The sequence below is a fragment of the Netta rufina genome (genome assembly GCF_964035555.1).
Source record: "Netta rufina genome assembly, chromosome: 2".
Lineage (NCBI taxonomy): Eukaryota > Metazoa > Chordata > Aves > Anseriformes > Anatidae > Netta > Netta rufina.
The window spans coordinates 80268005-80292502 of record NC_140124.1 but is presented as its reverse complement, the minus strand read 5'-3'; the positions used below and the strand labels follow the sequence as shown (position 1 = coordinate 80292502).

At 38.5% G+C, this 24498-nt stretch overlaps 1 protein-coding gene across 1 annotated transcript in view; it reads right to left on the bottom strand.

Moving 5' to 3' along the window:
• GMDS (GDP-mannose 4,6-dehydratase) overlaps window positions 1-24498 on the bottom strand; it is a 403988-nt gene that overhangs the window by 214366 nt on the left and 165124 nt on the right. Inside the window, exon 7 of the mRNA XM_084282724.1 lies at window positions 8469-8596. Within this exon, the coding sequence (XP_084138850.1) occupies window positions 8469-8596 (128 nt within the window). The remainder of the gene's footprint in view (window positions 1-8468; window positions 8597-24498) is intronic.

Below are 24498 nucleotides of genomic sequence, written 5' to 3'. Positions count from 1 at the left end.
ATACAGCTGATGGGGTTCCCCCGTAAATTTTGCTTCCTCAAATCCAGCACCAGCATCCTTTAATCCCACCGCATGGCAGAAAATGAAGAAAACATATATCCAGCCCACCAACTTTGGTATTGCACCACTGATTTTGCTAAAAGCAATGAAATGGCGAGCAAGTTTGCTGGCCACAGGTGTTGTTCCTCTGGCAAGGGGCAGCTGCTGGGCTCCACGGCACCAGCGAGCCTCCACGTGCAGGAAGGAGGAAGCACCGAGAGCACTTGAGGGAAGCACCAGCTGTTTTATACACAGCTCTCCTGTAAGCTGCGGGCCCAGGACAACTTTGGGGATCACTGTCTACTTAATTCTCCTCTTCCAGGGCTGCAGGCAATCCATCCCAGCCACACTGCTGAGCTGACTGGGGACAGGGAAAAAGAAAATGCTAAGGCTGCTCATCTGCTTTGCAAACGCGCCATTCTTCATATTCCCGAGGAAGCCAACAATTGGTTTTGTTGTAGAAATCGCATGGGTTTTCAGAGGAAGAGAGGAGTCACGCACATGACAGCAATAAGCTTTCTTCGCATGCTTAACCTGGTAACTAAGTTAGCCCTCCCCGGGGAAAGCCTAATGTCAGCCACAGAAGGCCAAGGGGAGCGTTCAGCTGCTCTATCTTTGGGCCATTAATGCTGGTCGTTAGGTCAAGGCTTCATCCGAAAACACCTACAGCTAAAACTCAAGCGTTTCTGCTAAAACTAAAAGTGGCATATTAAGTGCACCCTGTGGGTTTGGGGAATGTTTCCCAGTCAAACGACGACAAAAAAAAATAAAAATCCTATTTTTTCCATACCTAGACAAGGAATGAGCAGTCACTCTGCTGATAATCAACCATTTTCTTAATAATATACAGAATATTAACAGCTAGAGTACAATAAAAGTGAGCCCTGACGTTTTAATTTATCCTCGGAAATATTTCTTCTTTCAGTGGAATGACCCAATATTATTGGAGGGCTGAAATCTTTGGTTCTGGGAATGCACTGCCCACAATGTTTTACTGGCTTGATTTCAAATGAAAACAATTATAGTGTAGCGAGGATGTTACCACACAGACATAACACCATTAACTATTTTTGACTTCCAGTGTAAATTCAACCATTATGGGGTTTTAAAAATGTCCTCATTAAATTTTAATGATCTGTTTTAAGGGATTTTTTCCCCACTATTAAAATTAAAACCAACTACACTACATAGCTTTCTCAGTGTGGTGCATTACTCTAAGATTCAAATAAATCTGCAAATTGCAGATCAGTTAATAAAGAGAAACTATCTGGATTATTATAGGTGGGGCTGGTAGCAGTACCTGTTATTAACGTTGCCAAGCATTTCCCAGTAAAAGATGATGCTTTCAGTTCTTTAGAATGTTGCCAAATACCATCTGAATCAATTAAAAAAGTAAAGTTCAAAGGTAGACACACCTGGTTGTTTTTTTTTTTTTTTTTTTTTAATAAATTTCCCCTCCCCACTCATGATAGGAGATAGAGCAAAGAAAGAAAGGAAAAATCTCAGCTGAAGTGACTCAGCTGATTAAAGGATATGTTTCATTTGTATTAACTCCCCCATAAACCTCAATAATTTATTTTTCCATGAATTCAGGATTTCCTTGCTTTACAGCAAGCACTTGAAATTCTGCATGCAGAGGACCAGGGATGTTTATGTGAACATTTCCATGAAATTTGCCCCAAACTTGTCCAATTCATAAACCTCATGTAGATTAAAAAGGGGGAAAAAATACCCATGATTTACATACACTCAGGAGAGACTTGTGAGACTTTTGCTGCTAAAGTTTGTGAAAACCAACTTCACACGAGCATGCTGCATCCAGTGATGGGGCAGTGGTTTCCCTCCAGGTGCAGCCACAACCTCAAGCAGGCTGCCTGGTATCCTTGCTCCCCAGCCCAGGCAATCCCACCTGCCTCGTGAGATTCACCTCTTTCCCACAGTCTCATCCACAGCTGCCCCAAGTGAAAACCACTACGAGACTGTCTGGAAGGTGGAACACCCCATTTTTGAACTTTTTGTTTTCATCCCAATGTTATATTGCCACTGCTAATGAGTAAACACCATGACAGTATATATACCGTATATTACATAGTCTCTTTGCCAGTCTCCATACGTTTTTCTTCCAGTCCTGCCACAAAAATAGGAAATCTTGTTCTTCCACAGATTGCCAGCCATAGCAGAAAACTAAAATCATGGTAGCACAGCATGCATTTAAAGTTACCTCTGAAAAGTGCCTGAATTTGGTAGTCTAAGAGACGAACGTGCTGCAAAAGCACAATTTGTCAGGAGGACTACATTAGTTGTGTTACTTAAAGAGATGCTGCACTCAAGCTAAGAATGGCATAACAGGTCAGCCTCAAAAATATGACAACAATACATAATTTATCAATCTGGAAACCTTATACTTGAAAGAAGCCTTAGTCTAACCTTTCCATCACTCCAATTGAATTGTAAGACCACCACTGTAACAAGACCACTTAGAAAAACCACAGGGGTGGCCTTGATAATAATACACATATCATTGTTGAGGCACAGGAAACTAAACCAGATGGTTTTGCTGAAGAAAGCTCTTTTTTGGCTTTGTAAAGCCTAAGAACACTAATAGGTCAAACACAAAAGTGGTGAAAAAGAAAGTTAAAGGAAAATTTATGTAAATAAGAAAAAAAAATCTTTTTACAGTTATATTCCCCTCACATAAAGAATGGCCGCAAGAAAGTAAAAAGGGGAAAATGGTGTTGGAGTTCTGAAACAGATCAGGGTAGTTTTCTGAAAGGAAAAGGTCTAGCAGCAACACTTACAGTAGGCACTGCTGCTGGAAATCAACACCATATGACGTGTGTTAGACAGAACACCTACGTACTGTAATTAAAACCCTCTCCTCATTTTTATTCTTTAAATATGGAGACCATTCACGTCTACTGTAGTAAACTATGGTCTTTCTTGTTTAAGCTCTTATGAGCAATCATACCAAACCGAAAGAGAAAAATATCACATCCATGCACCTCTTAAAATACATGGATGGAAACATTTCCACAAAATACATTTGTGGAAATTGAAAATAATTTCCTTTAACATGGAGATTTGAATTTGTCTGGTTCCAAAATCACCCATACGCAGAAACACACATTCACACAAATACATATAAGTTGTGTGTGTGTGTAAAGCATGTTTGAATTTTCTCACTTATGCTGTAGTTATTTAGAATCACATTATTTTTACAGACATCAGTACTTCAGGAGGCTTATAACCAAAACCCATAAAGGACTTGTTTTGGTTTTGTTTTTCTGTAGAGCAGACATCCTCTACATAACTGAAATTAAGCTGATAGTGCGTTAGTCTGCTGGGAATTGCAACTATTTCCAAGTCAAGAAGTCAAATCTAAACTACATGTGCTGAAAGAAATGTATTATACGCTCTCTTGTTGTGCATCCTTAGTTACCAAAATATAAGCCTTTATTTGTCACCAAAAAAGCAAAACTATCACTATCAGTTGTTCTAAAACATACTTTCTCTTCATAAGAGAGGCTTTGCCCATATTTGCAAAATCTGAAAGCTGTTTGAGAGTTATATCTACATTTTGCTGGTACGGAATCATCATTTAAATATCAACTCTTTCTCTATTTGCATGGGACAATGGAGAAGAAATGTACACAGAGGAGAAGTTCACTATCAGCTAATCATTTGTGACAGTTCATTTTGGTACTGCTCAGCAATAGCCTTTGAGAAAATATTTCAAGTCTTGAGTTTGCCAACCGAGTTCATAACTAGACCCAGAGAACTAAAAGAGTGGCAGGAAAAAAACAAGCTGGGATAGTCATTGTCTCTGATACATACACCTCTAGAAAAGATGATGCTTCAGCAAGTATCTGTCAAGAATGTTATGAATGTTGAATAGTTGTTCCAGACAAAGGAGCACAATCTATCAAGCTTTTCTACTAAATGTTCATACAAGCCCCACTCTCACAATTACTTCACCTAGATGGCACTGATAAGATAATCAGTGCAGTGGATCGTCACATCAATCAGAGCAGACTGGATATCTTTTTAAAATCGATTTGGCTTAATAGAGCTATTAATTATCCCAGCTCAACCAAGCTGATGGAAAGAAAACATTCTCATTTTGACACACAAAAAATACTCTTAACTACTTGGATGGCTCAAAAATCTTTATCCCTCATGCTCAGAAAAGTCCAGCATTGAAAAACAAAGGAGATTTTAAAATTATTTAAACTATTCCGAATTTTACTTTACTCTTATGCATAAACTTTTATCTTTAAACGTACTTACAAACACACAAGGAATTCTCTACAACAGAAATGGTAACGACTGCCTCCAAGGGTCGACCTCTATGTATTAGAATAGTGAAGAGAACAATCTTGAAAGAGCAACCAGTTGATGCAAATTGGAGATTTGAACACAGATGACATCACAGTGCAGATGATTAGATTTTACTGTCTTAATCTGAACATGCACAAAATGGCTTAAGCAGTAAAAATGACTGTGCAGTGTCTTGTGCATTTTGATCATAAATAAAAGTACCAACCAGTACCAATAAAAAATATAAATAGGATAGAAAGGCTCTGTTTGAACATTTACTTAATGTTCTTGGTTGGACTGTACAGAAATAACTTACCACCTTACTTATGAACTATTCTCTGAATGCTTTTTTTAATGATTTAAATATAAATTAATGAAAGCTGATTGCCATGTATTTGGAATATCAAATGGTTCCTGACTTCACAATGAATTTAAGCCCATGCTTAATTTTAAGCATTTGAGTAAACCGCTAAGTAAATGAACTGGAGCCAATTATGAGCCAATTACGAGTCCTCTTTAATTACTGCTTGAAACAGTGCCAAATTTCTATTGAAGGAAAAAGAAAACATTTCTGATCTGTACCAATGCTTAAAGGCTATTAAAACTATTACCTTTGCCTTCTTTTAGAAAATACTTCTGTGAAATATATATTGATAGATATACCTATAGTATTCATCAGTGCTACATCTATGACATCCTGCAATAATTAATAAGCATATACTATGCCAATATACTGGTGATTTGTTGGGATCAAAAACTAAAAACAGCTAAAACTGCAGTGGGACAGCAGTTCTCTTCATAGTTTTTCTGCTCGCTGGACAACGTAGAGGTGTGGGCAGTGCAATGGCGGATGACAACCTGAGCATCAGCAGATGACAAAATGAGGAGACTGAAGAAAAAAAGGCCTCACCTGTTGAACTCTAATGAAGACGGACATGCTCTTCTCCCAAAACCACTTTCCAATGTAGCTATGTCCTATTTTTTGGCTATTCCCTTACAATCTTGCAAATAAATGCACCTACTGCTTCCCCAACAACATCTTAGGGTTGCAGTTGCAGATACACTTTCAGAACCCTAGCAATTACAGTACTTAGCATGTAGGAGATAAAACACAAACAATCAGTGATGGATTAATGCACATTTTTTTAATGATCCAAGTTAAATGTTTGTGAGAACCTACACCTATATGAAAGACTCCTAGGTGAATATCTGAGGAAAAGAGTATGATGCCTTGTGTTTTGTAAATGCCATAGAAATGAGTCAGACTGTTAAGGCTTGATGCTGTACTAGCATTTGAAAATACCTAGCAGATGGTTTACTGGAACTTTCTGCAACAAATAAAAGGTATAAATTACCCTCACCAAACAAAACAGCACTCAGAAGATTAATATATCTTAAGTGCTGATACATTGTTTTTCCTCTTCCAATTCAGTGGCATTGATCGTCATCTATAACACTACCCCATGGGACTTGTGCTGGATCACGTTTAAGTAAAAATGGAGAAAGGGGAAGTAAGAGGCAGCAGCAATTTCTTCAGATATGTTAGGAGTTACTAACAGAATTTTAGGATAAAACCAATAAGCTGCCCAAATGTTCACTGTCTGCTCGGTTGTGTTTTGCTTTTTTCAAACGCTGAACGGAAACCTTTCTTGAGTGTTTTATAAAAAACACCATTTTTTATTCAGCAGCACAATGCCACTGTACCTGATTCTCAGTTACTAAATATGGCAGTTTAAGTACCAGTTCATAAACCTAATCAAACTCAACGCTTCTCCCCTAATATGAACCTACTTTTAATTCCGAACTTCTGCTTCTGCTTTTTAATCACCGGACTTTCTCCACACCAATACATACAGGATATGATCTCTGCACGATGTTAATGAGAGTTTGGTCATCAGCTTTCATGGGATCAGGAACTGACCCATCATGTTTTATAAAACAACAAAAAGGAATGTATTTATGGTTTTATTATTATCCCAACTAAGAAAATATAGAGAAAGGAAAGACAGTATATGGTCCAGTCTATATGCACATGTGTTACTTGTATTAATATCAATGGGATTTAAAAATACATATGGAGAGGATAAGATATATCCCTATGTGTTCAGCCATATGCTTAAGGAAGTTCCCCAAATGCTTGTAAATACGATCATGCTTTCTAACATACTACGTATTTATTTGAACAACGTTAAATCTCTAAGCCCTACTTTCCAGCCCATTAAAGCCTCAAATAATTGTTTATTTCCAGTTTAAAGTTACTCTCTTTTTTAGCCATTAGAAGGATGTCTGTAAGCACATTTCCATGATATTTGGGGAATTAGAGAATTGATAATAACTCTCCCATTATCCGAAGGGGTATCTCTCTGGGAAGAGGAATACTCAAGATGAACTATATTTTAGTGAGGAATTCTTTCCAGAAGGTTTTGGGACAGGCCCAAAACATGTTAACTGAAAGGTCTGGAATGCTACTTACACAACAAACATGTGTTCGCGTTGTAGACCTCGGACAACTACATTCCTTACGGAGGCCAAAGACTTTGAAAGCTAGTCATTTTTCTGAATAGACTTGTTCTTATTTTCTTTGTTTTTAAAGTTTTGGACACAAGACAAGGGTCTGACCCACTACGCACAAGAGTGTCATATTCTGAGTTTCCCATATGAACGAGGTCACTAGATTTCATCTCACGATTTATGATCCGGTGCAAGCCATCTTTAAATGCGGTAGTTTGAGATAGATTATGGAATATCCTATGCATTTTAGAAAGTTATGATGATGTGGTTGCAACTGATCATTTTGTTTGGCTCATCTGTAGCTTCCTTTCAGCTGAACCTTGGTAAATGACTTTGTGAGGACTCAGTTATAGTTTTATCAATTAAAAGATGATTGGGATAGTTTACTGGATTAACTACTTCAAATACTGTTGAATCCACAAATATAAAGCAATTTTCATGGAAATGTAGTCAGGACATTTGTGGTTCTCTTGGTACATATAGTACCAATATGTACCATCTTACACGTAAATGCAGTGCAGAAACAAAAGCCAAGTTTACAGCCAGCTACTGAAACTCACCTTCTTAGCTTATTTGACATATTTCTTTTGAGGCAAAGGAAATATGGCTACTTAGTTTTTTTTTAATATCACACAGAACAAAAATTTATGTTGTGGTATCGCCATTTCATTTTCTTGCTGTTTCTTCTTGACCATAAACAAGTTTTGGAAATTCAGCTTTTACTTGACCTTTTAAATCTCAAATTATGATAAAACTCAGACTTTTCTTCCTTCTATAGTACTTCATACTTTGTAAAATAGAAAAACAAAACAAACAGTCATCGTCTTTTTAAACTACATCAATGAATGTTGAAGCCAGATCCGGTTTCCCAGCAAGGAATTATTAAAAGACAGAAATAGTCTAATGACCACAGGAAATCTTTAAGCACCAAAATGGGGACAAAAGTCTCCTGGGGAAAAGACAATATTTCCTACATGGTCATTCATGTCTCCTTGTAATACAATACAGCGGTATTGTCTGTTTGTCTGCTTAAGCAGATGCACAGAATAAAATTAGAAACAACTCCTGACTACAAAAACATTTCAAATGCTAGATGCAGGTATGCAGGTACATGCACGGCAATACTGACATCACTAGTATGCCATGATATTTTTTAAAAAAAATTCATAACGAGATAGACCTTTGATCATTAATATAAACACCATTCTTGCTGCATTATAATAAAAGGCTACCAACCTCCTGCAGGATCTTTGACTTCAGGTCATATTGCATCTTGCTGCAATCTTAATATTGGTTATACAAATTGTCAAAACAATAGGAGAAATACTCTAAAATAGATACAGTTTATAGTCAGTCCCCTCCCCCAAGGAATTCAGTACGGGAATGTAAACCCAAAGATTTATTTTTCTGTTCAGGTCATGCCTGGGGTAGACTGCTATGTAACTAAGCCCCCTAGACTGAAGTCAAGAGTTACACAAAGTTAACAGGCCTTTGTAGGCAAAAAAATCCTGAGATAGCCCTCCATGGATCATGAACTGAGGTAACAGCATTATCCCCACCACAAAGATGATTCAGAACAAGGCATGTGGCCCACAGCTTACCTCAACGTAGTCCCTGGCATGGCCCCAGTCTCTCTTAGCATCTAGATTACCCAGGCTGAAACAATCCAGCTGTCCAAGGTGAATCTTTGCCACTGATCGGCTAATTTTTCGAGTAACGAAGTTAGCTCCTGGAACAGGAATACAAGATAGCATCAGCATAATTGCACTTTGAAAAACTAGCCACAAGAAACACCTTGTTGCTCTGCCCATCGCATTTTCTTTCAGTCTTCATTCATTCCCCTCATACTGCCTAGACCCATGCCATCATTTATCGTTTGAGTGGGCTAAGACGCTTCCAGTGCAAGTGTCATATTAGCTTCACTTTCACAGCAAACATCTTTCTTTGTGGGACTTCTAAGCATTCCTAATTTGCTGCCTCAGTGTTCAGTCCAGGCATAAAGCCAAAGAAAATCATTTGGAATGTCAGTTCTTAAACACAAAATGCAAAAGGTTACATAAAGAAGACAGACATCTTAGACCACCCTCATGTTTTTTTGTTGCCATTTCTTTTTTTTCCCATTTTATTTTAAGGAATGCATACTTCTAAATATATTAGTTTATTAATTAAAAAAGTAAGTCTATCCAAAAAACTGTAGCAGTTAATCATGCTCTACTTTTCCAGTTATTTGAGGTTCTTCATCCACTGGTTTCAATGAGATTATGAAACTGTGATTTTACCTTTATCAAAGGCTGTATAATATTTTTATTATTATTTTAATAATATTTTTTATTATTTATTCATTCACTATCTTTCAGTGGAAGTTTGTGCACCTATTTCTGCTCCCTCTAGAGTTGTTTTAAATTGTACTTGCTTTTAGTTATTTTCATATCCTGAATTTTGGATTATGACTGCTCTTTTTCTAAAATATGGTCAACAGTTTCCTCAAAAGCAGAAGGATTTAAATTTAGACCATGAGTGCAGGCTAAACAAGCCCAATGGCATTTGCACACTAATGGGCCACAAAAATTAAAATTACATGCCTTTTTAATAGCTAAAAAATATGATTGAGTGGTGACAGATGATACCTCATCCAAATGGAAAGCAGAAAAGTTAGTGAAAATGACTGCACTTGTAAAATGCTCTTAGCAAACTTAAAAAGCCCCAAGTAGTGCAGCTTGTGCATTCAATGCATGTGTATTTTTTTTTTTCCTTATGGGAACTCTGCTCTTGAAATACGCATCTGAATGTTTTCTGTCAAAGAAATGCAAGCTGCTGCAAAATTATTAAATAACGTGAAGTGTGTGTTTCAGGCTCTAAGTTTTGCTTATAAGTATTTGCTTAAAAGTATTACAGTGCATTTTTCATCATTTGACCCTGCTAAATGTAAAAAAAAAAAAAAGAGTATACCTGTCAACATCATATTCAATGAAGCAATTAATAAATTCAGAATTTATCACAGGATTAAGATACTATTTTAATTTTCTGTCAACTGTTGAACTAATTGGACTTCTGATAATTACGCATTTGGAATCAATCATCGTTTTGCGCTTGTCTTTTAAAGGATGAAAATAAAAAAAAACATATTCCCTGAAACAGTGTTTATATAAAAGGAAGTTTACAAAATAGAGTGATTTGCACAAGTTCATAAATAAAAATATTACTGGGAGTCTTTTTTAAATCAATGTTTCTCAATAATTGGACAAATGAGAGTCATCTGGAAGGATAAAAGCCCGACATTCTTTCTGGCTGCATTCTGCATACTCAGTAGGAGAAATATAATTATCCCAGAGATAAACCAGTGTAAACCACAGGACCAATACTACGATTCTGCTATTGAAATTCCTGAAAGAAAGTTCCCATTTTCCTGGCTGGACAAGCTTGCAGCAGGAGTGGAATTCTGGCTGAAGAGCAACCCAGTGAAAGAATCTCTTTGGTTAGTCTAGCTGGCACTTCTCCAAAGATTTTTTCCTCAATTTTTTTTTTTTTTTTTATGTTATCAAAGTGTTTTAAGATCTTCATACAGATTATTACTAATCAATTTAAAATAGATTCAACCTATTACACAAACTGATTCACAGTAGCTCTGAAGTTTCTTAACCTTCTGCACTGAAATAATTTCAGTTATTATTAATATTAAACAATGGGAAAAGCTTTTTTTTTTTTTTTTCTTGGATAAAGTATGTGGCTTGATGTTCCAGACTGCAACCAAGTAACAAGCAAACCTATCAGCTTTCAACGCTACATTCCCATTTGCAGCAAAAGCAGTGAGAGTTCTAATCATCATCTGCATTAAAGCAAGTTTTTTACTGTCAACCTCCACAAATAATGAACATCAGCTTCCATTTTGGAGCAGTCACTTGCTGAACACAAAAAAGAAGTATATTAGGTAATGTGTGAGGGAACTATGAAATCAACTTAACTTGAAATGTATAAAAGTAAAAATGATGCTGTGCAGGGAAAAAGAGCATGTGCAACAAATACTAAAAACTGCGGTCTTCTCACAGAGTCACTGATAAATGGAGAGAAACTATCCTTAAAGATCCTCTCCAAGCAAAATCAGGATACACCTCAAAATGCAGAATTTAAGACAGAGCATCAAGAGTGAAAAAATGAAAACCCTTATTTTCCAGAAATGTTCCAGTAAGGGTTCTTGGAAGTGCTTTAGCATTAAAGCTGTGGAAGAAAACTCTACTACTGTTCATTTTGAAACGTGATTTTTTCTTGCAACCAAGGACCGAATGGCACATTTCAAAAAACATTTAAATTTTATGGTTCATAAATACAGTTTAAATACCGATTCTCTTCAAACACAGTATCTTAAAATATCCTATTACACTTCATGTTTGATCCCATGCCATTAAATGAACATCATGCCTAGAACTTCAGCTGATGCCCACTGGAGGCATACAAAATAGTTAAGGCTGTGTCAGCATTTCCATTATAAAGCCCTCTCGTAGGGGTTTGCAATCAGGCTATAAAATCTTGCTTTGGCCTGAAACTTGGCAGACGTAATGTCTCTATCCTCGGGAATGACTATCAAAAGATCTGTGTGAATTTCTACAGATATCCTTATATAACTGAATACAAAGTACCTTTTGAGACACTGAAATGGTTATTTTCCTTCTCAGGAGGTATTGAAGATTTAACTGAAATGTTGAACCTACATGAACATTTTCCTCCACAGAATGGCAAGTTGGTACCACTTAGAGGATCAAGAGAGCTGCTGCTGTGTCAATCACTTTATCCTTCAGTCTGATTTTCATCAGCTCTGGATGACATATCAGCTGTAACGTAGCTGTAACATAGTTACAGCTGTGTAAGGCCTACATTCGTATGCTACTACCAGCATCACTTAGTGAGAAAACTAACTTCTACTGGTGGTGAAGAGAGAGACCAGAGTCCCATAAAGAGAGAGATCAGAGTCCCACGTTTGTCCCCTGGCTTTGTACCACTTCCTCAGTTCAGAGAGGCTTTGTATTCACTGCTCACACCTCACAGGAATAAACTTTCACATCTCTATTAAATGCATGATGCATTTTGACTTGCTCAAATACGTCCTCAAAGTGTGTGAGGCTGGCACTGCTCTGGGAATTTGCTACCCTACAGTAACCAAGACAAGAGTCATGCCTGCTCCCCCACTAGGGATAAGTTGCCTTGCACAGCTATCCTTGTTACCTAGGCAGAAAATATATCCAAACCATGATGGGCCAAATTGTGTTGTGTCACACTGCTACTGACAGCACTGGAATTACTGGAGTGCTGCGGCAGAGGTCTGGCCAGGCATGGCAAAGGTCTCTTTGGTATGTCCTCACATTTTGGCAGTTCCTCAGTTGAAGACTGCCTTACAAGATTTTACGTTTTAAAGAGGCCTTAAACATGAGTTTTCATGATATTAACAGCTTTTCAAGAACCTTGGGCATTAGCTGAGGTTTGTTTTCAAAACCCAAGCCCTCCCTCTGAGACCATTAGCATCCCAATAGGAAGCATAAGGTCTGATTTACAGACTCTATTTATCCTAGGCATGATTCTAAGCAAGGATTCCTCATTAAGCAGACCTGATCTGTAAAACACATACCCTGTCAGCAAACCATTATAAGAACAATACTGCAATAAGAAGAAATAGCAGAAGTATAATGCAATAGCTTGGGCTCTCCAGCTCACGCCTGTCACCCACCTGGCTCAGGTTTGCTCATCCCTCTAAGATGGATGCTGATTACACCTGGCAAAGTCACAGTTTTGAAAGCTGGGCACACATTTAAAACCAATGCTTTAGGAAGCACAATCTCGGTGCACCTACAATTCCAAAGCTGGGTGCCCCAAGAGAAAAAAAAAATAATCCACCTCTCTGCACCAGTACACCTCATTCCCTTTATCAGCACTGGAATTTCACCCTTCCTGTATTTATCAGGGAACTGATGTTTTCCTCAAGATTGAGAGGTTTACAAGAAGCAGGCAAATGGATGAATCAGCTTGAAGAGCTGCTGTTACAGTAACTGTTGCTGTTTTGCTTGTTTCTCCAACAACCATAACTTTCCCATCTCTCAAAGCTTAATACAAAATTCAACAGATGACAAACTACTGTCTGTGAAAGACTGCTGTGTGTAACACTGGTTATACCATGTGTAAGAAATATCCATAATTAATCCATGTCATGCAATAACAATCTAATAACATTTAATAGCAATATTTATCAGCTGAGACGCAGTACTAGAACAGTTCATCAAGTTTCCATAACATCTTTTTCTTCATTTTGCATAAAAATATTAAAGTTTTCTGCCTCTAAAGTGCTGGCACAAGAAAAAGGGGATTTTTTTTTTCCTCTCCTAGTTTCTACAGTTCTGGCATAGACTCTAGTGGGAGCCCAACATGTTCAAACACATTGTGTACCTGGTGCTTCTACTAACCCAGAGGAACATATTTCTTTTAGCATATATGTTGTAAATGATACATTTAATGAGATCATTAAAATGTTTTGATTGCCTGAAAATCCACACTGCTCATAATTTCCATTCTATTAGAAGCTTTTCCATTTTTTTTGTGGCAAGCTGAAATTAAAAAGCAAAGCAGCACCCAGTTTTTCTCAGAAAAGAAGTCCAGAGACTCCTTTAGTTTGTACTGATGAAAATCAGCACAAACTATTCTGTAATCAATGGAGTTATGTTAATGTAAACCAGACGAAAAATCAAATTACAGATCTTTAAATTAACCTTCTAGTTTTGAGGTTTAAATGGAATTTTCAACTGTATCTTAATTGAAACAACTGATAGAGTAAAGCAGCTGCTTAGTAGATGTTAAACACAAACTAAAGCATTTGAATTATCAATCCACTCTCAATTTACAATAGCAAATTGTTCATCTCCCAACAAAAACTATACTAAGTTAAAAATCACTGTTTGGAAATAAAGGAAACATCAACGTTGATGGTTATTTTTTCCTTCCCAGCTAATATCCTACTAATTCTACACAGCAAACTTGGCTGCATTTGGATGAGCTTGCCAGAAAGTCTGCAATCAGATTTTTGCAAAATGAAATATATATGAAATGAGGGCAAAATGATTCATAAGCAACTCATTGTAAAGTCATGCACTGCATGGGAAACATCTTCCTGATCTGAGTGATAAATCATTTTATTTCCTGAAACATGAGATATAGAACTTTAATCCCAACATTTTAATCCTGTATAGCATAGCTGGAAATATGCTTCATCATAACTTCTCTAATCTCCTTCTCTGTCCTTTAAAATTGTAATATCTTCTTATGATAGTGCATTTCTCAGATTTTTAATACATATATAAAAAGTAGCATATTTCACACATTTTCAGTATACATACCCCTAACTATTTTTCAATGCACACACAGGATCTCTAAATAAGGAAAAAAAGTTACTGATAATAGGCTTGTTTTTACAAGTTATTCTTTATCTGTCCTCCTGGGAATAATCATGTAACAATAAAATTCACAGATCACATTTTGAAAGCAACTGTACAATAACAATATTGTTCCTCCTTATCAAGCGATTCTCATTTGGTATTACTTTAGTATGTGTGATTTCCAGAAAATGAAGTAGCACTCATTCTATTAAATTTGGGAACAAAGACATTCTTTAATATATCAATAGACATTTTTTAACTTTCCAATGCCATAAATAAAATGTGCTAATATAGGAAAGAGAGTTTGACCCTACTTCCCATTTGCACCATCCTTGTTCAACTGGAATTTCTTGCACAATGGCAGATGTCCTACCATTATCTAAAAAAATGGGAGACTGAGGCAGAAAAGTAAAGGTGTGCCCAGGCAGGAAGCATCAGCAGCAGGAGTGCAACACACAGGGAGGCCCTGCTCTTCCAACCCAAGAGCGCACTCAGGACATTTGGACTGATGAGGGCAACAGGGGGTCATATGAACTTGGCATGGAGGCAACAGAAATTAATGGTTTTCATAATCAGAGGAGAAAATAAGAGTCATTTATCTTGCGTGGAAGGACAAAGTACAGAAACTGGGAGGGAACACAGAAAGAAGAGAAGACTTTCCTTTTTCCCAGAGGGCAGAAATATAGCGTGAAGCCTGCCTGGAGGGGACAACTAGCAGGCACTATAACAGAGGGGCAAGGACATGGGGCAAGAGATGTACCGATGGCCATGAAAGGATGAGAGTCAGGCATAACGTTTGTCACTAGGTCTCCCCACAGCAAAAGCTACATTCCTCAGTGATTTAGTACAGCCAACCGTCCATGCTGCGATCTGTCAGCAGAGCTTTAAAGTCTCCACAACTGTTTTGCATACAAACAGATATATGTTTCCACCTCTGCACAGAACAATGACAGGATGATTCCTATGACTTCACAGCAGTTTTCTGCAGTGACTATGAAAAAATGACATTTAATTAGCAGTCAATTTGCATGTGTAATGTGGAACACAAAGCTATTAGATTTCACATTAAAAGTGACCTTATTCAGGGATTAAATACATGCATCAGATCTATCACATGGGCTTGTTAAAAGGATATGGTGACAAACCAGCAATAATAGCTGGGCACAGAAGTGTTATTTTAGTATATTTCCTCCATATAATTTTTCTTAAATTAAAATATTTTCCCCTCAGGAACTGTTCACTGAACAGGAAAAGGTGAGGCATCAAAGATTCTTATAAAGGAAAAACCAAACATTAATACTGAAAACAATATGTAAAAGTGTTATTTCTGTTCCCAAGTTTATGCTCCTAATGGCACTTACATAAACAGAGCAGCGTTTTGCTTACAGAAAACTTAACCTTTAGCTCCAAACTATTCACTTTGATTTCTTAATCACAGTTTATACGCACTACATCTTAAAACAAAGGTAAGTGCATTTAGCCATTCTCACTTATTCACTCATTTAACGTGTATCTTTTAAATTGTACAGCTAATATTTTTGAATTAACCCATTCATTTAAGCTGTCTAAGAATTCGACAAGCCCTTGCATGTATGTGCTATGGGCATGCATGAGTGTGCTTGCCCATCAGCACGGCCTATTATGTTGTTTAGGCGTGTGTAAACAATTGGAGTTAACCAAATTCTTTGCTGATCTGGGGCTACAATAGCTAGAAATGGTTTCAACCAAAAGGAAAATCCAGCCTTTGTACAAAACTGGAATATCATGCAGTCTAAGGCAGCTTGCACAAAAACCTGATTTTAACTTAGCTTGTTAAATAGCCAAAGTTCGGACATCTGTGCCCTCTAAATTTAACACCCTTTCTCTTCCTTTCTCTCTTTCCCCTCCTCCATGCTCCCAGCAACCAGTAGCACATCAAAAAAGGTGTTGTTCAATGGCTCAAGCTGCGACATTCAGCCTTTACCCTAGCACTCCCTTGAGAAGAAGCAGGCAAGGCTTTTAATCTTACCTGGTGACACATGACTGACTAATACAGTTTCTTGGACCTTCTGACCTTTGAGAGACTAAGTCTGGTTGGTCCCTCAGCCTCTCCAGGTGGCTGGGACATTAGCTTATGGTGGGTTACTGTATAATCAAGGTTTTGCACAGGTCTTGTGTCTCTCTCTGTACACCCACATTAGTGCCAGCTTTTAATGTGCAAATTTCCAAGTGTAAAACGTGTCGTTTCACCTCAAGTCAAGGATAAAAAATAAAAACTTTCATGTACTTCTACAAAAGATAAAAGAGATTGTAATAAGAGCTAGCTTTAAAACCAATCACAGTGTCATGTAACTTTGCTGAGTCAGTGCTTATGTATTTTTGTGGAGAGAGAAAAATGGGCTAGCTACAGACAAATAACTTATCTGAAGCTTTGCTTCCCACACAAACTAATACGCAGTCCTGGATGGGTTAGACAAACTCGAGATATTCCAAAATCTATGTACTCCCCTTTTAAGCTTTGTTGCTCAACCTTTTTTTTTTTTTCTTTTTTTTTTTTTCTTTTTTTTTTTTTCCTTAGGGCTTTCTTCTGAATATCGTTGTGACAGTGGTAGTCCTCAAGGCACCCTGTAGAAAGCCCTTAATGCATTATTTAGTAAATATATCTCAATTGTTGTAAACCACCCTTTGCTACAGGTGTCCTGGAGCAGCCAAGAGGGGATCCTGAAACACTGTCAAACTGTATTGGCAGGGAGCTGTGAAGAGCCATGGGCAAAGAGCTCACCCAGAAGTAACAAGGGACTATGGAGAGCTGGAGGGGAGGAGAGAAAGAAATCTAAGCTCTGGCAAATACAGGAAATATTTTTTTTTCCTAGCACTTGAACAGCACACATAAAATACAAGACACTATATTTCCTTCCATTTTCTGTGTTACGAATAATTGGACACTCAGCTAGGGTGCAGCGAGAAGTACATCTCTAACGCCATTGATGATCCCAAGAATTCAATGCATAAATCGTGCTCATCTGCAATTACCATTACAAGGATGAGTTGTTCCAGCTACAGATTCCCCTTCAGACTCACAACAGATGTGTTGCCAGGAATGCCAGAATGACTCTCAGTGCCTTCAGCTCACCCTGCCTGCCCCAGCTGCCCTGTTTCCCTCAGCTCTGCTTCTGCACAGGGACAAGTGGTGTGCTGAGAACACCAGAGCAGGACAGCGCTGAAAGAGATGATCTTGGACAAAACCAAAGCAACACTCCTCAAAAGCAGGATTTTAACAATGAACCTGCTTGAAATGCACTTCAAAGTAGTTGTGCAGAGAAAACACCTATACCTTAAAGTAACCCCCAAACCTATCAGGGTAAGAAGAGAGTGGGAAGGCAGTGCAGAGACAAGTTGACGAGATATCAGGAGAGTGAAAGCCAACAAAACAGCACGGTCCTTCTGCTCCTGAGAAACCTGGACATGTTTGGCCAAGCTGCATTGACCTCCTGCATTCAGAGAGCCAATGAAAACATCATTTCACCTAGCTGCAGCTGCTGCCAGTTGCCTAAACTTACCATAAAAAGTTTTGTCCGTATTTCAGAGCAGGCCACAATCACTCTCAGGGGACTGTGGAGTTAAGCAAGGGCTCACAGCTTCCACATCCAAAACCTGAATGGAAAACGTGACCAGGCAGAAGGGCAGCTCTCCCACATGAGAAGATACGTCAGGAGGTTGCATAAAAGCCATTGTTGCAAGCGATCCCCCACTCTGGGACAAATCCCAGGAATAAAATTAATTTTCATTTTTAATCAAAAAAGACACTGAGGTGAATAAGTAAGACACCTTTTAACTGAGAAAGCTACTTGAATGTAGGAAAACAGTACCATTAGAGCAGCTGTTTAAAACGCATGTGCATTTCAATGAATATTCTCTTTTTCTGACTTTGTCACTGAAATCGAATCCCACTCTTGCACATTCTTTCCATGTGGGAATAATGTATTTTTAGTGTAATTAATTCTTAAATTAAAGATAAATATGCAGCTATATACATAGAGAACCCAGTTTCCTACTAAGAGGAAGTAAATACAGGAGATGCACTTCTGCTAAGTGCAATTTCACTGAGATTAGATTACCGAAGTTTAGAAGCAGGAACCCAAACTTATATATTCCACCATTAACACGTCCAATTACCATGATAATTTTGCATAAGAAACCAGAAAACAGAGCAGAAATCAGCTGTACAAAACATTTGGAAAGCAATTAAATAACAAGAGTGTCTAAACAAAATGGCCATTTTCCAAAGTTCAGCTTTTTATTCTCACTGCTCTTTTAATACCAATATTTTTAAGAACACGTCTTCCTTTGTGGACTCCTGAAATTCATTGTTATCCTGTTTTTGTGATATTTCCCATTTAAGTTAGTTTACACTTCCTCTAGGAACAGAAGAGGCAGTCAGATCACCTGCTGTTCTGAGATGCCTACAATACCTAAGCACAATGGGGTGAAACCAGGACAGAAAGTTAGCCCAATTCTGAATTTCCTGGCTTTGTATTTTTAGTGGGACCTTTCACATAATTTTAGCATCCCCATAGGTAGCTGTGCATGCTCTCTGAAACGCTCACATGCACATACAAACACTGTGCATGTTCAGGAAGAAAGCCGTAAATTCTAGCACTAAATATTCTAGCACTATGTGCGTCAGTGTTCTTTTTGAATGCACCATAATACAGTTTCACAAAATAACCCTGGATTAATTATATATTGTATATTTTTTTTCCTAATAAGATTGTGCCCTGTTCAGGTGCAGGATTTGCTCTGGGAGCAGAAACTACTGTCTTGTGAGGAATGAAGCAGGAGTCCTACGGAGTCTGAAGCTCAGCAAAGTAAAGAACTGCAGAAAAAGTAGCTATGGATGCACAGCTCGATCTATTAATGCTGCTACGGAAAAATGATTTATACCTTAGTTTCTGAATGGGTGCTCAGCACTTCACTGCGTACTCATTTAATCGCTGCATCAGACTCCTCTGTGGACTTGGTTACCAAGCACTCAGTTTTATTCTTAACAACAACCAAAAAATAAATGCAGACACTAATCTTTTCTGGGGAGTGCAAATAACAGCCTTATCAGACCCCACAGGTACAAGTTTGAATTAAGTTTGTGGAAACACCCTTTTTCACTCATTACACAATTTTTGAGCTAAGCAAGCTTGGAATATTCCCTTCTCCCCCTTCATAGTCCTCAGGATGTGTTCATATTTACCTCATTGCTTATGCTCACACAAATGGCTTTGGATGGTGAAAAAAACTAACTTATGTGGTCACAGACACTTTCTTAAATTTCCAGCTACAGTCTAGAACCCAGTTTCAAAACTATACAAAAATGAATTTTAAAACAGTTCCCAAGTGTACACAGAGAAGTTTGTCTCTCAAAGGACAGTTTATAGAGGGCCTCGAGGAGCAGGGAGGGAAATTGCTGAAATTTAACCCTGAACCCCACGTGAACCCAGGGATCGGGACTGCATATTTTCCACTGTCCTGCCATCTGCTGCTTCACTGCACATGGTAATCTTTGGCAACCCCACTGAGAGCTGCCTGGGCTATGGCTCTGTTCAGACAGGGTGTAGAAAGAAAAGACACTGAGAATGTCATGGCTGGCTGACCAGACTACTGAGATCAGAGAGATTATGCCTCATTTGCTCACCAAGCCCTGCCAAAAGCAACACCATTTAACTGCAGGTACTCAAAACCCAACAGGCATGTTTAAAGGAATTCTGGGCTTAAAAAGAGGACCATTCATAACGTGCATTTGTTGGGGATACTGTAGCTACCACCTTTTGGCAATTATTCATGAAAGGTTTTTTTTTAAAGAACGTTTACAATGCCCAGCGTTTCAGGTAAAAGAGGTATATGGTAGAAAGTATCATATCTTACTTACAGGACAGATGGACCTGGAAGATGACTCAGGCTTAATAGCCCAGCAAACAGAGAGAAAACATAGCTGTTATTTTAAAACAGCTACAGTCTGTTTATCTCCAGGCTGTGAAATGCTGCACAGTATGGGAGTGTGAGGGTCTGGTACTTCTATGCATAACCCTCATATGTCATCTCATGACAAGGGACCTCCCTTGAGCCAGAGCCAAATCTACATTTGTTCCCCAGAGCACCCCCATATGCTCTGGATGAAGCAGGCAAAGAATCAGCTTTCAGAAACTGGCTTCCCCTGACCACATACTTCTGGACACGGGCCTCAACCCTCTCGGTGACAAAGTACCTAATGCTTACCCGTGGAATTTACTGACTATTTCAAAATGATGACTGTAAAAGCTAGGGAATATTCAGTGTCTCAATAGTAGTGTCTCAAAACTGCTAAGCAATAGTGTAGTGTCTCAAAACAGCCAAGGAATATTTCTAAAAGAGTCTTAGACCTGCAGGAAAGTTACTGTAGGATACAGAATTCCTGTGGGAGGTAGAATCAAATAATGCTGACACCAACCACATGTTATTAAGGTATCTTGCCCCATCCCCTCTGCTCCTGCCAGAAGCACTAGAAATGAAGATGTAATTCTGTATGTGTCTACAACAACATCCCGCCCTATTTCTTCACTCGGATACTGATTTTGGAAATGGCAGTGCCTTCTCTCATCTCTGCTTGGGAAAACAGTCAAAAGCACTTCAGTAAGATAAGCTTCTCTCGGGGCTGCAGAGCTATGGTTGGCAGATGTCAGGGTTGACAAATGTTCTTGTAATTGCAAAGGGACACTACAAAATTGTCCTCTGACTTGGAATAGACAGCCGCTGTCACCCTTTCTTCTTCCCTGCTGCTCTACTGCCTCCACTCTGTCTGCCTCACAGGGAGATCGGAAAAGAGACAGAAAAAGCCACATAAGAGAGGAGGAACAGACATCTCTCTCCCAGCTCCAGCTGTGTTGGAGCCAACAGGCTCCGTTGTTTTGATGATTCCGGGACCTGTAAGTCTCATTTCATCCCTGCTTGACAGAAGTGCAAAGCTGAGGTGAGAACGGCTCGCAGACTTACCAGGGGAACTTCTCATCCTGAAGCCGTTCCCCTCCTAGAAATGGCCCTTTTCTCTCAGACCTGGAATCAAATAATCTCCACCCCAACCTCATGGTAGTAGGCTCCGCGTCTGTGTAACCTTCATGGGTCACAAGGGAGTTTTGCTAGCACTAAGCTTTGTAAACAAAAGGCAAGGCAGGAGCAATTTGTTAAAATCGGTAAGGCAAAGAGATCAAACTTGCTTTTTGCAGTGTTTTTCTTTTGATACGAATGCATACCTTGAAAAGAAAATGTTTGAAGTAGAAAGCTTCCCATTAATATTCTCAGCTTAAACTGCTTCTTTGCTGGGCTCCACTGAATCAGAGCTCCACTCCTGCTCTCTTTCTTGACTCATAGCCTCAGTGACAGTCAAGAAGCCAGGCAGAGCCACTTCATAAAATGTACTAAATGAAGCAACTTTTAATAACAACACGGGCTGGCAGGTAGCCATGTTAAAGAAGGAAAGACCTAGTAAGAATGTCCTGCAGCACTGAAGTCTCTGTTGTTCTCATTACTGTAAAGGAAGAAAATCTCTTTAAATGCTTTTGATTCAAATGATCACTTGACAGAAACGACGGACAAGACAAATGGCTGTAAAACAAGGCAATTGGATTTCCTACTGCTACAATATCTTACTTGGCTCCCATGACACAATTTCTCTGTTATTCTCCCTTGCCATGGTAAAGTAAACTTACAGGCTACCCAGAAAACAGATTAGTATAATCAGTCCTTTATAAATTATATCCCTTCACTCAAGGAAAGCAAATAACTTTGCCTCCTCTATAATAACTGTTTCTAATACTTCATTTATTCTTTAAATTGTTTATAAAACACTTCAACAAAGGTCAAGACGAGAGGGCAACAATAACCGTAGATTAAGGAGACTCTCTAAGTATTTTGCGCCTGTGAGTAAACACTTTGGCAATTGTTATGATACAAGATGGATCTAGTAAAAAAAAATCTGTTCTATTTATGATTTTCTGGACCATACATATTATTCCATCAGAGAGAGATTCCCCATCTTTTCCACAGCTTTTTTAAATTCAAATTTAATCAGCTGCATAGTTGTTTCATGTCACATGCCTCAGGCAAATAATAGATTTGATCATGGTGTCCCCCCCAGAAGAAATCTAGAGGAATAGTGAAAATGATCTTCTCATAAAGTTTTCCCCAAATCTTGAAGAAGCAGAGGCTTTCCTCCTTGATGACCAACATGTTTACATTAAAGCCCATGGAGCCAGTAAGGGGCAGAACTAGGCGATAACAGCAGGGCCGCTAAGGACAGGCATGTTTTCACATCTGCATCCAAAAGCATCACCAGCAGGTTGAAGGAAGTGATTCCTCCTCCTCCTCTTTGACACTGGTGAGACCCCATCTCACCAGCACTGGAATACAGGGTCAAGTTGAGGTGTACCCACTACAAGACAAATTTGAAAATACTGGAGAGGGACTCTCTGGAGGACCACCAGCATGGTCAGGGGCTGGAGCACAGGGCACAAAGAAGATGCTGAAGGAGTGAGACTTGTTCACCCTTAAGGAGCCCAGGACTGCTGCTTGTAGGTGCCTAACAGGAGGCTGTAGAGAAGATGGAGCCAGTCTCCTCTGAGGTAGCTATTGCACATCTGTGCTACAGGCAACAGAGGCAGCTTGCAACACAGGAAATCCTCTTCAGATATGACACAACTTATATTTTCTATAGTGAAGATGGCTAAGCACTGGAATGGGATGGGTGAACAACAGGCTGGGGATCCCCATCCTTGAAGTTACTTGAAACTCGACTAGATAAGGATCTGAGCAACCTCATTCAACTCTGAAGCTAACCCTGCTTTGAGTAGGGGGAGACTGAACGAGACAAACTCAGAGGTCCCTTCCAACCTAAATTACTTAACGATTCTTGATGCCACGTACCCAAAGGACATCAGCATCCTCAGTGACAATTAGGTCACAACTGTTGCTCCTTTCTCAGAAGGAATGTTAGTACAATGACTTCTTACCCTGCTTAGAAAACTATGTTCTTGCTCCTTCAAAGATTTAAGTAAAGAGGAAATACAATTAAGATTAGAAAATAAAGGACTTATTTTCATGGCAAATATTGAACATTTCCCAGTTATTAAAGCAGGGAGGGAAGGGGCAGGCAAACAAAGGGGAAACTAGGATAAAAATCTAATTTTAGTAACACAGAAATAGCTAAAAAAAATAAATATGACAGATGGCACTAAATCAGAAAAGAAAGTGTAAGTTCTCTATTATTTAAAACAATGGAGCAAAAAATGATTAAGAATAAAATTTTACCTCATGATTTCATTTTCTTAAAAATGTATGCAAGAACAACAAAAACAGCTTCAGCGAGGATGACACAAGTCCATGTCTGGTACCTTCTCTCAAAAACTGGCAACACCAAATTCTTAAGAAATATACATACAAAATCCCTAACCTCTGTTGAGAAACCCTTTATTGCTATTCTCTTCTGGTTTTTAGAGATTTGAGTATGTTTTTGTCACATTTCCTCAAACTTCAATTGCTTTTTAAAGCCATAAAAATTTTTGACACCTACAAAATTCTGTGGCAACAAATTGTTAACATCTCAAACACACTGTGAAGTCAAATTCTTTATTTGCTTTGAACCTGTCACTTGGCAAGATGAGAACCAGGGACTATCAAATGAACTGATGAGAGGGAGCATCATTTCACATCCACCTTCTCCCAACCACTTCAGATTGGTCATGTTTTTAATTCCTACCCCATATTTTAACTCCTACCCCATGGCTGAAGTGTCCTAGTTATATTTAAAGGCATTCCTCATAGTTAAACCTCTTTCGTCAAGCTGGTGGCCTTGCTTCACATCTTTTTGTTTTCACATTAGACTGTGTGGACATAAAAGCCTGACCTTGTAAATCACTTAGGATACTGGTCTATCACTGAAATTTTGAAGGCCCCATTTCTTAATAGAATTACTTAGAGGTCACTGCAAACATCTTTGTGTCACCAGACTTCAGGTTTATCTCAGACTTCAAATGTACTCTGAAATATACCCACTGGTGTCATACGGACGACTCTTAAACGGAATCTTATATATTTTGTTAGAACATGTAAAGTTTTTCGTGTCTTTCAGGACTGAGCCCTGGAATAACTGCATTCAGTGCTGTGAACTCACATGCAAGTCTGATGTCTTTGAGTGGGATTCCAAAAAGGGGGTTGCAGA